Below are 13589 nucleotides of genomic sequence, written 5' to 3'. Positions count from 1 at the left end.
TTGATTCTTATTTATACCACGTTATCACCTTTTTAAAAAAAAAAAAAAAATGTAATGACTGTCAATCATTAACATATAACAGACTGTAATAATCAAACCATAAATAATCCAGTTTGTGTGATGCATAAAAATAGCAAAAATATAATTTATTGTGTATTTTTTAAGTGTTTAAAATAGCTTTTTGCACATGACAAAAACTTGGTAATTTAAGGCTAAAAAAAATTTTAAAAGTAATTAAAATTTGTTTTCATGTATGGTTGGGGCTGATGCTGCTCTATGGCATTAAAAAAGACAAAAAAAAATTGTATATTTTCCAATTCATAACTTGATTCTTTATTAGTACATTATTGTGTTTGAGGTAAATATTTGATACTGAAAAAAATGCATGATGTCACTGTTAATCATTAAAAGTAACATTACTTCAAAACTCCAACCATAAATGATCAAGTTTGCACAAAGTGTACTGAAAATATAGAATTTATTGTGTTTTCAGATCTTGAAATGGAATCCTACAATAGCAAACGCTTTGCTATTTAAGAGTTGAAATGTTTAAATGTTAAGTAATATTTAATAATAAGTGCTAATGCTGATTTAAAAAATTATTTAGGATAAAATCGTGTTTTTTACTTTTTTAATGTTGTATAGCACATCGTTGTGCTGAGGGGTACTCAACCAGAGTATTTTAAAAGTGTGATTGAAAGTTAATACAGGCTTGTTATGTAAATAGCCATAAATTTAACAAAGTCAGGTCTGCAATGTGTGTTGCTGTTTGGACAAAAGTGCACAGCAGCGTGCTGAGGAGAGAAAAATGAAGATGTGGTGGAAAGCAGAGTATCATCTGCATACGGCTTTAGTATACAGCTTAAACCTGTTGCTCATTTTCATGTGGTTACATTTCAATAATCTTTTTTTTTCCAGCTTTACTCGTTCATCTTCATCTCTTCTGACAACTAACAACTAACAAACTAACGAGCACTGCTAAGATGAGAATATTTACTTTAAGAAGCCACTCATGAAACTAAATTACTAAAAGCAAACAGAGATTTCCTGAACTCTTTATCCTGGTTTTTGAACTCTTGATGTTGGTGCAGGGTTTGCTGGTGGATCTTGGTCCTGGGTTGGTATGTGGAGTGGGATTTGTGTTGCATGGTGTGCCTCTCTCTGTTTCTTGATGTTTTTATGTAAAATAAGGGCACGGCTGTGATTTATATGGGGTTCAGGCTGAAAATCAGACTGGCCTGGTGTTTTTCTCGATCAGTTTCTGTTATTTTGCATGACAGCCAAAGTCATTTGAGTTGTTTTTTATTTCATTATATTGACTTTTGCAGGCACATACATCTCGTCCACACTCCCTGTCTCTCTTTGGACCATCTCTTAAAGCTAGTTTTCAAAGATAAAGGAAACTTTCGTCACTCAGTTTTTAATGTCAGAAACATAGGTACAGCAAAAGTATGAAGAAAATATGCACTTACTGCAGTTTTGAGGTGAAAGACAGGCAGAGAAATGTTGTAGATAGATTCATCTATGCTTTTTTTTTTAAAAAAAAGAAATATTTTTTAAATAAACTTTTAGCCAAACTTTAGTCTAAACACCTATGAACCTCAGAAATGTATTTCTTATTATCAACCAAAACCTTGGCCAGTAGTTTCCTGTTTGACTTTTAGCATGCGTTGACATCAGGAAAGTCCACTAGACTCTGTCCGATTGGGGACTCAGGTCAGCTGTAGGGGGGTGTATCCAAGATCGTGTTCATGCTGCACTTTGGTCAAATGAACCAAACCCTAGACACATATATGGAGACATCATGTAGTTTCACGCTGCCTATACGAGCTGATGTCTCATCCCGTCGCCATCTTGGATGGGTGTCCCATGCGCCTCCAATGTATTTATTTGTAAGGTGTAGGTCCAACCACAACAATAACTTCACCAATTTTTACCTGATTTTTTGTCACAGTTTGGTTTGTTACAAAGGACAGAGATATTGTTATGATACAGATCGCTGTAAAACATGAAAAAACGACGCGTTTTTATGCTGAAATATTTTTTATAATGCTATTTACGAAGACATAAGGTACCTGCAATATAAATAAATGTATACATGAATTTTTAATTAACATGTTTGATTGTTTATTGGTGCATTTGTATTTATCTATCAATTTTAATCTGCTTAAATAAATTATTATTCAACCTTGTGAAATGTAATTCCACACGATCTGCTTTCAGTATTTTGCCGGTTATTGGAACCGTATCCTGAACAAAATACGGGAATAGTTGCTGGCTTTCTCTTGAGTACAGTTGACTCTTTCTTTTTTACATTTATTAATTTATAAATATAGAGATACAGTTGTACAAAGTCTGAATAAAAAGTATTGTATCAAAATTGTGCAATTCAAAAGTAAACTAGAAAAACACTCGGAGAGCGCAAACCTCCGCTGAGGCCTGTAAAAAGTTCCTGGATCCAAACGGTGATCCCGATCACCACCAAAAATTAATCAGTCCTTTTTTTTCACATTGCCAACAACTCCTCAATATTTACCTAAAATCTGTCCATAACTTTTTGTGTTATGTTGAACACAAACAGATAAACACTGATAAAAACATAACGTAAGTTGCTGGAGTTTTAGGAGAGGAATGTTGTCCCGTTCTGGTCTGATGCAGGCTTCCAGCGGCTGTACTGGACCTTGTTGCTGGATTTATACTTCCTCTGGTAATTGTGGTTGTACATTTAGATGTATAAATATGTAGTTAAAGTAAACAACATTGAAGAGTTTTCTTACAAAATGAGCATTGTAACTAAATCCTTATCGCTACGATAGAATCAATGACTGGATTTAAATCCCAGATGAAAAATGAATTGGTTGTTTGAGTTTTACCATCTGATGTGTGTCAGAACAAGAGTTTTTCGTTGTTGTTGTTGTTGTTGTTGCTGTTGTTGCTGATGTTGTTGTTGTTGTTGTTGTTGTTGTTGTTGTTGTGCTGCTTCCTGGAAAATGATTTTAAACAAAATGTTAAGACTTCATCCTGAACTCAGATGTAGAGGTGGAAAGGCCAGTATCTGATCAGAGCAGAGAAACCAACCAAAGCAGCGCATGTTTCTATGAAGAAGCAGACAAGTCTCTGCAGCTGTTTGATCCGAATGTGAGCATGATATGGTTCGATACCCTGCTTTTTTCCCCTCTCTGTATCCTGCAGGGGGCATCAGCGGAAACCACCCCCAAAAAGGAGAAGCTGGACAAGGGTAACGAGAACTACCAGAAAGTGAAAGAGGTGAGAATTTTTTTTCTTCTAATCTCTTTTAACTGCTTTCTGTGGTGTTTCTGGAGAGCAGATCACACTAATCACCTATCAATCAATCTGTGTGGGCGGGGCTGTGATGTCTCTTCCTGTTGAAGGTCTTTGTTTTTTATGGCTAAGAATAATTAAACATGATCACTTCTCCGACAGCTTCTATATGATGGAGTAAATTATCTTTCCTCAATCCTCTGGACTTTCATTCCAAACTTTTCACAGTGAATCAGAGAAATACTGGGATAAGACTGGATCTTCAATTTGATTTTACTTTTCACCTCTGAAACTGCTGACTGATCAGTTGTTATGACTCCCTCTAAGAGAAATTGTTTTAAAGAGACACCTGTTGGTTTTATTTACCGCATGCTTCATCCACATGGCGCCCAGAACGACTGTTTAATCTTGAACCGCAAACTTGTTTGTGAAACGATTAAAGCTGATTTACCATTTTGTTCGATATACACAAGTTTGGATGAAAAAAAAAACAAGTTTCTGTTTGCGTCACTGTGAGACAAACGTGGTCATTTTTTTGTTGTTGATGTGTAAATTTATAAATATACTTCAAACAGTATTTTCTTTAGTTTAAACATGATACATCACAGTGTAAAGGACATTTTCAACATTTTCAAGTGTATCTTTTCTTTGTACCCTTGGAAGTTGCTTTGTTTTACTACCTGTGAAGGTCATTAGTGGATAAAAAAGGGTTTTCTTCTCTAAAAAAAAATCTCTTGGAAAAATATTATAAAATAATGTGATTTCTAGTTTTCTCAAATCTCATAGTCAACTTCAGTCCTTATAAAAATCTGTAGAAATGCACCTATTTAAATTATAAAGCCCTTAAAATGCCAAGCGGACACAACTCCATTGTTTTTATTTTAGAAATCTACATAAAATGACTTTATTTTCCATATAATTCTGTATATGCAGAACATTTAGTCACAACCAGAAAAGAACCTCTGATCACTGTCAAATAAAATTAATTTTAGAACAATATTTAGTTCAGTGGGGTTACTTTTCTTTGTTTTTTAAAGATCAGTTTTTAGATCATTGTTAGTGGTTTTTATCTTTTTTTTTACAGTCAGATTTAAGATTTGCTCCCCGTTTGGGGTTGTTAGTGAACCGAAATGCCTTAAAACAAACAAAAACAACAAGGAAAGAAAGCCCTGCTCCTTATCATGTAGCAAATGGAAAGTAACTTAATTTGTGTGTGTGTGTGTGTGTGTGTGTGTGTGTGTGTGTGTGTGTGTGTGTGTGTGTGTGTGTGTGCATGTATTTTTTATGGATTAACTGATTAATGTGTAAATACATTTGTATTTAATGAGTTAAAATAACTGATTTACAAATTTTATTTTGGAGGATTTTTTTGTCGTCTAATGACCGAAAAGGGAAGAAAATTGGTTTTCCACGTCCTGTTTACTGTGAATTCCAAAGTTCTTCAAGAACTAAAAATTGAGGGAAAATTTTCTGATTGGACACGAACACCCACATTGTCAACCTGTGACAGAACATTTAATGCTGTGTTATTTTTTATGCATGACTGTTGTGCTAGTTACGCAAACATTAGCACAATATTAAAAAATATTGTTGCTGAGTTTATTTAAGAATTTATTTTTAGTTTAGTCAATTCAGTTACAATAAAAACAGGATGTGAGAAATTTTGAAAACTGTACAGAAGAACAAGAATCAAATCAGATTTTGATTTTATCAGCAGAAATCAAATCACTATGGCATCATATCTGTCTGATCATATTAATATCACAATAATGTTACATTACCAACATTTAGTCACAACCAGCAAAGAACTGATCTTTTCTCTGATCACTGCCAAGTAAAATTAATTTTACATTGTAGAACAATATTTAGTTCAGTCTGCTTTGTAGGTCAACATTAAAACACAGAAACTGAGCCTGGGGGAACACCGTGAACTTGTATTTGGGAATTATTTCCAAAAATAATATTTTATTTTTTCCATGTACAGCATGTATTTTTAGATTTACACAGTGAGACATTTGTAGAAGTGAAAGTGGAAGTTTTTAAATGTAAAGGAAATGTAAAGACTTCTACTGGGATACAAGTTGATTCACTGAGACGGTTTTTTTCAGTCATGTTGGAATGAAGCCATTCATTAGACAGAACTGTAGACGAGCTAGATGTGACAGCGTCATCAGTCTACAGTTCTGCATCTTTCTAACAGTATTTCATTCATCCTCTCTGTCTGCTGCAGATCCTGGAGCGACTGAATAAGATGTGCAGCACTGGAGTCTGGAAGAAGCAGCAGAGGCTGCTGAAAAATATGGGAGCTCATAAAGTCATGTTGGATCTTCTGCAGGTCTCCTACGACAAGGTGAGGACTGAGACGTTGGGGGTCAACGAAGCTGCAGCGGGTTTTCTGTGGTTAACAGTTAAAAAGCAGACGATTCCCACTCGTCTGGTAAATTATGTTAAATAACAGCTTCAGACTACATGAACGTATTTTAAATAGTTTGTTCTTTAAAGGTACTAATTTTGCTCTTTACTAGCAAAAATCAAACGTTGCTTTTGTAAATACATATTTTACTGAAGTCAAATCACAATTGTATCCAAATGAGAGTGTTCTCGTAGCTTAGAATTAGTCTTTTTTTATAAAAAACATAGGTGGCAGCGCACCCACCGGAAGGCCGCTGTGTTACATCTTTGAATACGCCGAAAGGAGCATGACCTCATCAAGGAGCTGTGATGAGGTCATGTTGTGATGATACATGCTAGAAAGCTACGAAGGTTTTCATACGGCTAAAGTTAAACATACTGACACTTTCCTGGAAGAACAGCACCCTTTAGCCAGATTCACGAACATGTTTGTACACAATGAAACTGTTTGTATCCTCCTGGATTGGTTTATACCAGAATTGTGTTGGAGAAGATGGTTGGAGAAGAGTAGCACAGAATTTCCAGGATAGAAGACCTGGACCATGGACCGGACCTGGTCCATGGTGTAAAGCCAATATCTTTATATGTGGAAAGGTCATTTATTTGAGTCAGTTGGGTTGGATACATGGAAAACTTGCAGGACTGTGGCCCTGAAGGACAGACTTTGGACACCCCTGCAATAGAAGGTTCTTTATAATGTAACCCTATGTAGTAAACGAGGGGTTGGAGACTAGACTGGACTTTCATACACAGCCCGCCTCCCTGTTGCAGCACACATCTGATGCAAATTAACTAGTAATTGTGCAGAACATCAAAGGCTTATGGATCTGTTTGATTTGAATCAGGTGTGTTGGAGAAGGGATGCACCGAAATTATGGCCCTTCACTGACTTTTGAAACCCCAGATATGTAGAGTGATATTCATTTGGTTGCGGGAATGGGTCTGATTAGTCGATTACACTGATGCTTTTAGAAAGACCAGCAGAATTCTTTCCTTCCTTGACTGCGATCGCGCTTTTAATGAATAAATGAATTAACTATAGTTTAGTATATACTTTTGAATGTTGGCGATGCTTTCATTCTAGTGGTAGCATGAGATGGAGTCACACAAGTGGTTCAGGTAGTGCAGCTCATCCAGGATGGCACATCAATGTGAGCTGTGGCAAGAAGGCTTGCTGTGTCTGTCAGCGTAGTGTCCAGAGCATGGAGGTGCTACCAGGAGACAGGCCAGTCCATCAGGAGACGTGGAGGAGGCCGTGGGAGGACAACTACCCAGCAGCAGGACCGCTACCTCCTTCTTTGTGCAAAGAGGAACAGGAGGAGACAATGCAAGACAATGCTAGACCTCATGTGTCTGGAGTGTATCAGCAGTTCCTACAACAGGAAGGCATTGATGTTATGGGCTGGCCCGCCCCAGACCTGAATCCAACTGAGCACATCTGGGACATCATGTCTCGCTCCATCCACCAACGGCAAGTTGCACCACAGACTGTCCAGGAGTTGGCAGATGCTTTAGTCCAGGTCTGGGAGGCGATCCCTCAGGAAAACATCCACCGCCTCATCAGGAGCATGCCCAGGCGTTGTAGGGAGGTCATACAGGCACACAGAGGCCACACACACTACTGAGCCTCATTTTGACTTGTTTAAAGATCAAAGTCGGATCAGCCTGTAGTGTGTTTTTACACTTTCATTTTGAGTATAACTCCAAATCCAGACCTTCATGGGTTGATACATTTGATTTTTATTGATAATTTTTGTGTGATTTTGTTGCCAGCACATTCAACTATGGAAAGAACAAAGTATTTAATAAAAATATTTCATTCATTCAGATCTACAACGTGTTACTTTAGTGTTCCCTTTATTTTTTTGAGCAGTGTATACATGACTTATTTTTGACCATCCCTGCCTGTGTGTTTGTGTGTGTGTGCAGAGCGATGTGAAGATGCAGGAGATCATCAAGTACACTCACCTGTTCCTGCAGAAGTTCTGCATGGGGAACCAAGAGAACCAGGCTCTGCTGCACAAGAATCTCAACCTGTTCCTCAACCCGGGGGTACGCTGCTTTAATGTCACATCAAATAGTTTCATCAACAACTTCAGCAAGACATCATGAGGTGTAATTATTTGGAAAGAACTGCAACAGGAAAAAGAGGCGCCCCCTGCTGGCAATGGTGTTTACTACAACCGAGTTCATTCCAATCTTTTCCACCAGGACAAACATGGTATGGTGGAAACAACAAATTTAATCACCTTTTTCTTATAAAACTGATTAAATCTGTTGTTTCCGAGGTTTACATGAACGTACCTTAAATCATCACAGAACCCCGATCCAGTGGATGTAAATTAATCGTATCACGTATAACTGGAATGTTTTGTTAAAGTGTGAAGTTTGTCTTCATGATTCAAGTGAAACAAAATGAAATTTATTCTTTTAAAACTGAGCTGTAAAAACAGAGATACGAACAAACACATCTGCTTACAGATGAAAACATCTGCTGAATTTCATCTGTTAATATTCATTTTTACAACTCAGACCTGCGACACATCCAGAAAAACTTGGTTCAGTGAATCTTTTCAGTCATTTTCAGACATTTGGATATAAACGGGACCCTCTCAACATCTTTGCTTCTTGTAGACTCTGCCTTTTACCTTCCATGATGATTGACCTGAAGACAGTCTGGTTTAAACCTATTTGAGATGTGTGGCAGTCCTGAGATGGATTTTTAACTAGCTAGACATCACACAAGCTATCTTTGGTTTATTCTGTCTGAATTAACGCTGAATCTCTCAAACATAATGACAAGTTGAGAAAAATGTCATCACGGTCACATGATGCTTCCTCGCCGCTGCAGCTGCTGGAGGCGGAGACGGTGCAGCACATCTTCTGTAACAACTACCAGCTGTGCAGTGAGATCTCTGAGAGCATCCTGCAGCACTTCATCAACTGTCTGGCGACGCATGGCCGCCACGTCCAGTACCTCAACTTCCTCCACACCATCATCAAGGCTGAGGGCAAGTACGTGAAGAAGTGCCAGGACATGATCATGACGGAGGTGAGGACGAGTCGAGTGCCGGGGCTTCACATCTGATGAAGCGTGTTTGGCTTCATTTTCGTGCTGTATGTTTACGTGCAGCTGACGAACGCCGGCGAAGACGTGGTCGTCTTTTACAACGACAAGGCTTCCTTTAACACCATGTTGGAGCTGATGGCCGAGAGCAGGGAGGGTGTTGGCGAGAACAGCCCCCTCAGGTAACCATGGCAACTGTATCATTTTTCCAGCTAATGGAAGAATATGAGTTAATTTTCTCAGCCTTTACTGTTGAGCTCCACTCAGCTGTGTGTGTGTGTAAGTATGTGTGTGTGTGTGTGTGCGTGTGTGTATGCGCTCAAAAGTTTGAGATCCAGAGGATCCAGAATTTTTTGGTGACGCTGTACATCTCCTGTGCAGGTACCACATCTCTCTGGTGGAGCTGCTGGCGGCGTGTGCAGAGGGGAAGAACGTTTACACGGAGATTAAATGTACGTCGCTGCTGCCGCTGGAGGACGTGGTCAGAGTGGTGACCCACGAGGACTGCATCACCGAGGTGATCTGAGTGTGTGTGGCTGTAACCAGGATGTACAGCAGCAGTGAAGCTAACGTGTGTGTGTGTGTGTGTGTCCAGGTAAAAATAGCCTACGTGAACTTTGTGAATCACTGCTATGTGGACACGGAGGTGGAGATGAAGGAAATCTATACGTCCAACCACATCTGGAATCTGTTTGAGGACTTTACAGTGGACATGGCTCGGGTAACACTGAACACACTTCCATCCATCCATCCATCCATCCATCTATTCATCATCCATCCATCCATCCATCCATCCATCCATCTATTCATCATCCATCCATCCATCCATCCATCCATCCATCTATTCATTATTCATCCATACTCGCTTATCATCCATCCATTTACTCATAAATCAGTCCATCTATTCATCCATGTGTCAGGTTCTATCCATCCATCCATTCATTTACTCAGTTATCATCCATCCAGCCAACCATCCATTCATTTAATCATCCATCCATCCATCTATCCATTCATTTACTCAGTTATCATCCATTCATTTATTCATACATCAGTTCATCTATTCATCCATGTGTCAGGTTCTATCCATCCATCCATCCATCCATTCATTTACTCAGTTATCATCCATCCAGCCAACCATCCATTCATTTAATCATCCATCCATCCATCTATTCATTATCTATCCATCCATCCATTCGTTATCCATCCATTCATCCATCCATCTATTCATCATTCATCCATCCATTCATTTACTCAGTTATCATCCATCCAGCCAACCATCCATTCATTTAATCATCCATCCATCCATCTATTCATTATCTATCCATCCATCCATTCGTTATCCATCCATTCATCCATCCATCTATTCATCATTCATCCATCCATCCATCCATTCATTTACTCAGTTATCATCCATCTAGCCAACCATCCATTCATTTAATCATCCATCCACCCATCTATTCATAATCTATCCATCCATCCATTCGTTATCCATCCATTCATCCATCCATCTATTCATCATTCATCCATACATCCATCCATTCATTTACTCAGTTATCATCCATCCAGCCAACCATCCATTCATTTAATCATCCATCCATCCATCTATCCATTATCTATCCATCCATCCATTCGTTATCCATCCATTCATCCATCCATCTATTCATCATTCATCCATCCATCCATCCATTCATTTACTCAGTTATCATCCATCCAGCCAACCATCCATTCATTTAATCATCCATCCATCCATCTATTCATTATCTATCCATCCATCCATTCGTTATCCATCCATTCATCCATCCATCTATTCATCATTCATCCATCCATCCATCCATTCATTTACTCAGTTATCATCCATCCAGCCAACCATCCATTCATTTAATCATCCATCCATCCATCTATTCATTATCTATCCATCCATCCATCCATCCATTCATTATCCATCCATTCATCCATCCATCCATTCTCAGTTATCATCCATCCAATCATTTACTCATCCATCCATCCATCCATCCATCCATCCATTTACTCAGTTATCTTCCATCCATCCATCCATCCATCCATCCATCCATCTATTCATCATACATCCATCCATCCATCCATCCATCCATCCATCTATTCATCATACATCCATCCATACATCCATCCATCCATCATGTGATGAATGCAGCCATGACAAGTGTCCCATTAACACTGTAATGGTATGTAGGTTACCTGTTACAGCTGCAGTGTTTATGAACACATGATGCTGCTGATTTTAATGTTGCTGAGAATAACATCCTGTACATGACCAAAAACCAGCCTGGACCACAATCCATCAGGCAGATGGATTGTGGTCCAATCCCACCGCACCATTTTCTATCCAAAACAGACATGAATTCCCATCCTTACTTACTCTCTTTTAACTAAATGCAGATGTAAAATAGAAGTAAATAAACATGAGGCAGTAGACCTGCAGCGTGAGAGCGAAGGGAAATTCAATATTGTAGTATATAATAATAATTAATTTGAGCAGGTCTTGTTCTGGAGGCTGCTGGCTGCTGGCAGGAATGATCTTCTGTATCTTTCAGTCTTACATCGGACCTGAAATTATTAAATTATTAAATTATGACGTTGTTAAATATGTTTTGTGTTGTTTTGTCCGTTTTGCTGAGTCATTTCCAGATGTTTTACCAGCCGTTTTCTGTGATAATCATGACAGTAACAGGTTACATACCGGACCAGATTTACTGTCATTATGTCTGTATTCATGTTCCCGTCACCAGGGTTGTTTGTTTAGTAAATCTGGCCCTAAACGTTTGAATCTTTTCTTCCTCTTCTGTAGGTTTGTAATAAACGAGAGAAGCGTCTGAGTGATCCGGTCCTGGAGAAATACATCATCAACGTGGTGTTTGACACCATCAACGCCTTCTTCAGCTCCCCGTTCTCTGAAAACAGCACTTCTCTGCAGGTGAAGCCCAGGATGAAGCTTGTTAGCGGGTCTCTGTTTCCACCCCTCCCTCTATTCCCTCACACTCTCCCTCTTTTCATCAGACTCATCACACCATCGTGACTCAGCTGCTGCAGTCGTCCGTCCGGTTGCTGGACTGTCCCTGGCTGCAGCAGCAGCACAGAGGACAGGTGGAAGCCTGCATCAAGACGCTCGCCATGACAGGTAGCACACTGACTCCGCCCCCTCCGGTCCTCAGCCCCGCCTTCTGAATGACCTTCTTTTACTTTTCCAGAAGCAGCTAAAAGGAATATTTTTAAGCTTTTAGGTTTCTGGAGGAAAACACGTTTTTATTATGTTTCAGTAAGATTTACAGAATCATCCACAAAAATGTGCAAAGATTGAAATTTGTTGGTTTTAAATGTTAAACTTAAAAAAAAAAGGAGCAAAACATTTCTAGTAATTTATTTATTGTTCCTAATGGGGAGCTTGGTTTACGGGCGTGTTCTCAAAGGAAAAGAAATTCAACTATAAACAATAAAATCTTCAGTCACATGCACAAAACATGACTGTCAAATCAAACTGCCAAATAAAAACAGTAAAATAAAAAAAATAGTAAACGCAGAAATGTGATTGTTCAGTAAAAAAAAAAAAGACAAATTCACACATATGGGCTCTAACTTTATATTCCTCAGTTCGCCAAGCGGGTTTATATTCAATATAAGCGTATAAAAGTACACTTGCACTCATTTTAGCGGGTAATGAATGAGTAATGTGTCGTAGTGAACTGTGATAGCCGTCTCCTGTGCAAAAGATCACCATGAAATATCAAAAAATCTTCAGCTGATCCTGCTCTGCTGGGACCTTAGTTTGCTTCACAGACATCCATAATCATATAACATAATTATATGTTAGAATCTATTAATGTAAAAAAAGGAAGCAGGGTGAGATGCTCTCATCCTGTCAGCTTGGTATCATTGGAGTAGCGTGGTATCATCTGCTAGCATATCCGCTTGTTCCTGCGTCTGCTGCCCGGAATCATGGTGTCATGGTGGATGACCAGCTGACCTTTAAGGTACATGTTGCCTCAGTTGCCCGTACCGTATATACTCTGTACAACATCAAGAGAATCAGCCCGTACCTGACAGAACACACGGCTTAGCTGTTGGTTCAGTCTCTGGTCATCTCACGCATTGATTACTGCAATTCCCTACTGGCAGGTCTACCTGCATGCTCTGTTAAACCTCTGCAGATGGTCCAGAATACCGCAGCGTGTCTGGTCTTCAACCAACCCAAACGAGCTCATGTCACTCCGCTGCTAATCGCTCTTCACTGGCTTCCGGTCGCAGCACGCATCAAATTTAAAGATTTGCTTCTGGCTTACAACACAATAACTGAAACGGCTTCCATCTACCTTCACTCCCTAATCCAGACCTACACTCCCTCTCGACAGCTACGTTCCACCAGTGAAAGACGCCTCGTGTTACCACCACAACGTGGGACTAAATCACCAGCCAGACTCTTTTCCTCTTTTGTGCCACGATGGTGGAATGATCTCCCAAACTCTGTCCGCTCTGCAGAGTCCCTGTCTACTATTAAGAGCAAGCTGAAGACTCAGCTCTTCAAGGAGAACTTCAACACTTAGTATAGCTGTATTTGTTGGAAGGTTGGAGAACCTAGCCCAGTTCTTTGCAACAAACTTTATGGTATTAATTGTTTGTATTATAACATAGGTGGTATTATGGGGTAGGAAGGGAGGAAACAAAACAAAAAAAAAAAGGATATAGCACTTCATGGAAGGACCTGCATCTCACTAGACAGTCCACCAGCACCTTCCTACGATGTCCTCTACTGTTTGATTTCGTGCTTGTGTTGTTCTCACTCATATGTAAGTCGCTT

General features: G+C 39.2%; 1 protein-coding gene across 1 annotated transcript in view; it reads left to right on the top strand.

Moving 5' to 3' along the window:
* The window catches only part of itpr3 (inositol 1,4,5-trisphosphate receptor, type 3), a gene marked incomplete at its 5' end in the record, with an annotated part of 114363 nt that overhangs the window by 77749 nt on the left and 23025 nt on the right, over positions 1-13589 (top strand). The window contains 9 exons of the mRNA XM_079239155.1: positions 3193-3267; positions 5513-5632; positions 7624-7746; positions 8546-8746; positions 8828-8943; positions 9143-9278; positions 9357-9482; positions 11586-11711; positions 11795-11915. Coding sequence (XP_079095281.1) covers positions 3193-3267; positions 5513-5632; positions 7624-7746; positions 8546-8746; positions 8828-8943; positions 9143-9278; positions 9357-9482; positions 11586-11711; positions 11795-11915 — 1144 coding nt within the window. The remainder of the gene's footprint in view (positions 1-3192; positions 3268-5512; positions 5633-7623; positions 7747-8545; positions 8747-8827; positions 8944-9142; positions 9279-9356; positions 9483-11585; positions 11712-11794; positions 11916-13589) is intronic.

The sequence above is a fragment of the Telmatherina bonti genome (assembly GCF_933228915.1).
Source record: "Telmatherina bonti genome assembly, chromosome: 4".
In the NCBI taxonomy this organism is placed as follows: Eukaryota; Metazoa; Chordata; class Actinopteri; order Atheriniformes; family Telmatherinidae; genus Telmatherina; species Telmatherina bonti.
Note: the sequence above shows the minus strand (reverse complement) of the source record. Positions and strands in the feature narration are given on the sequence as shown.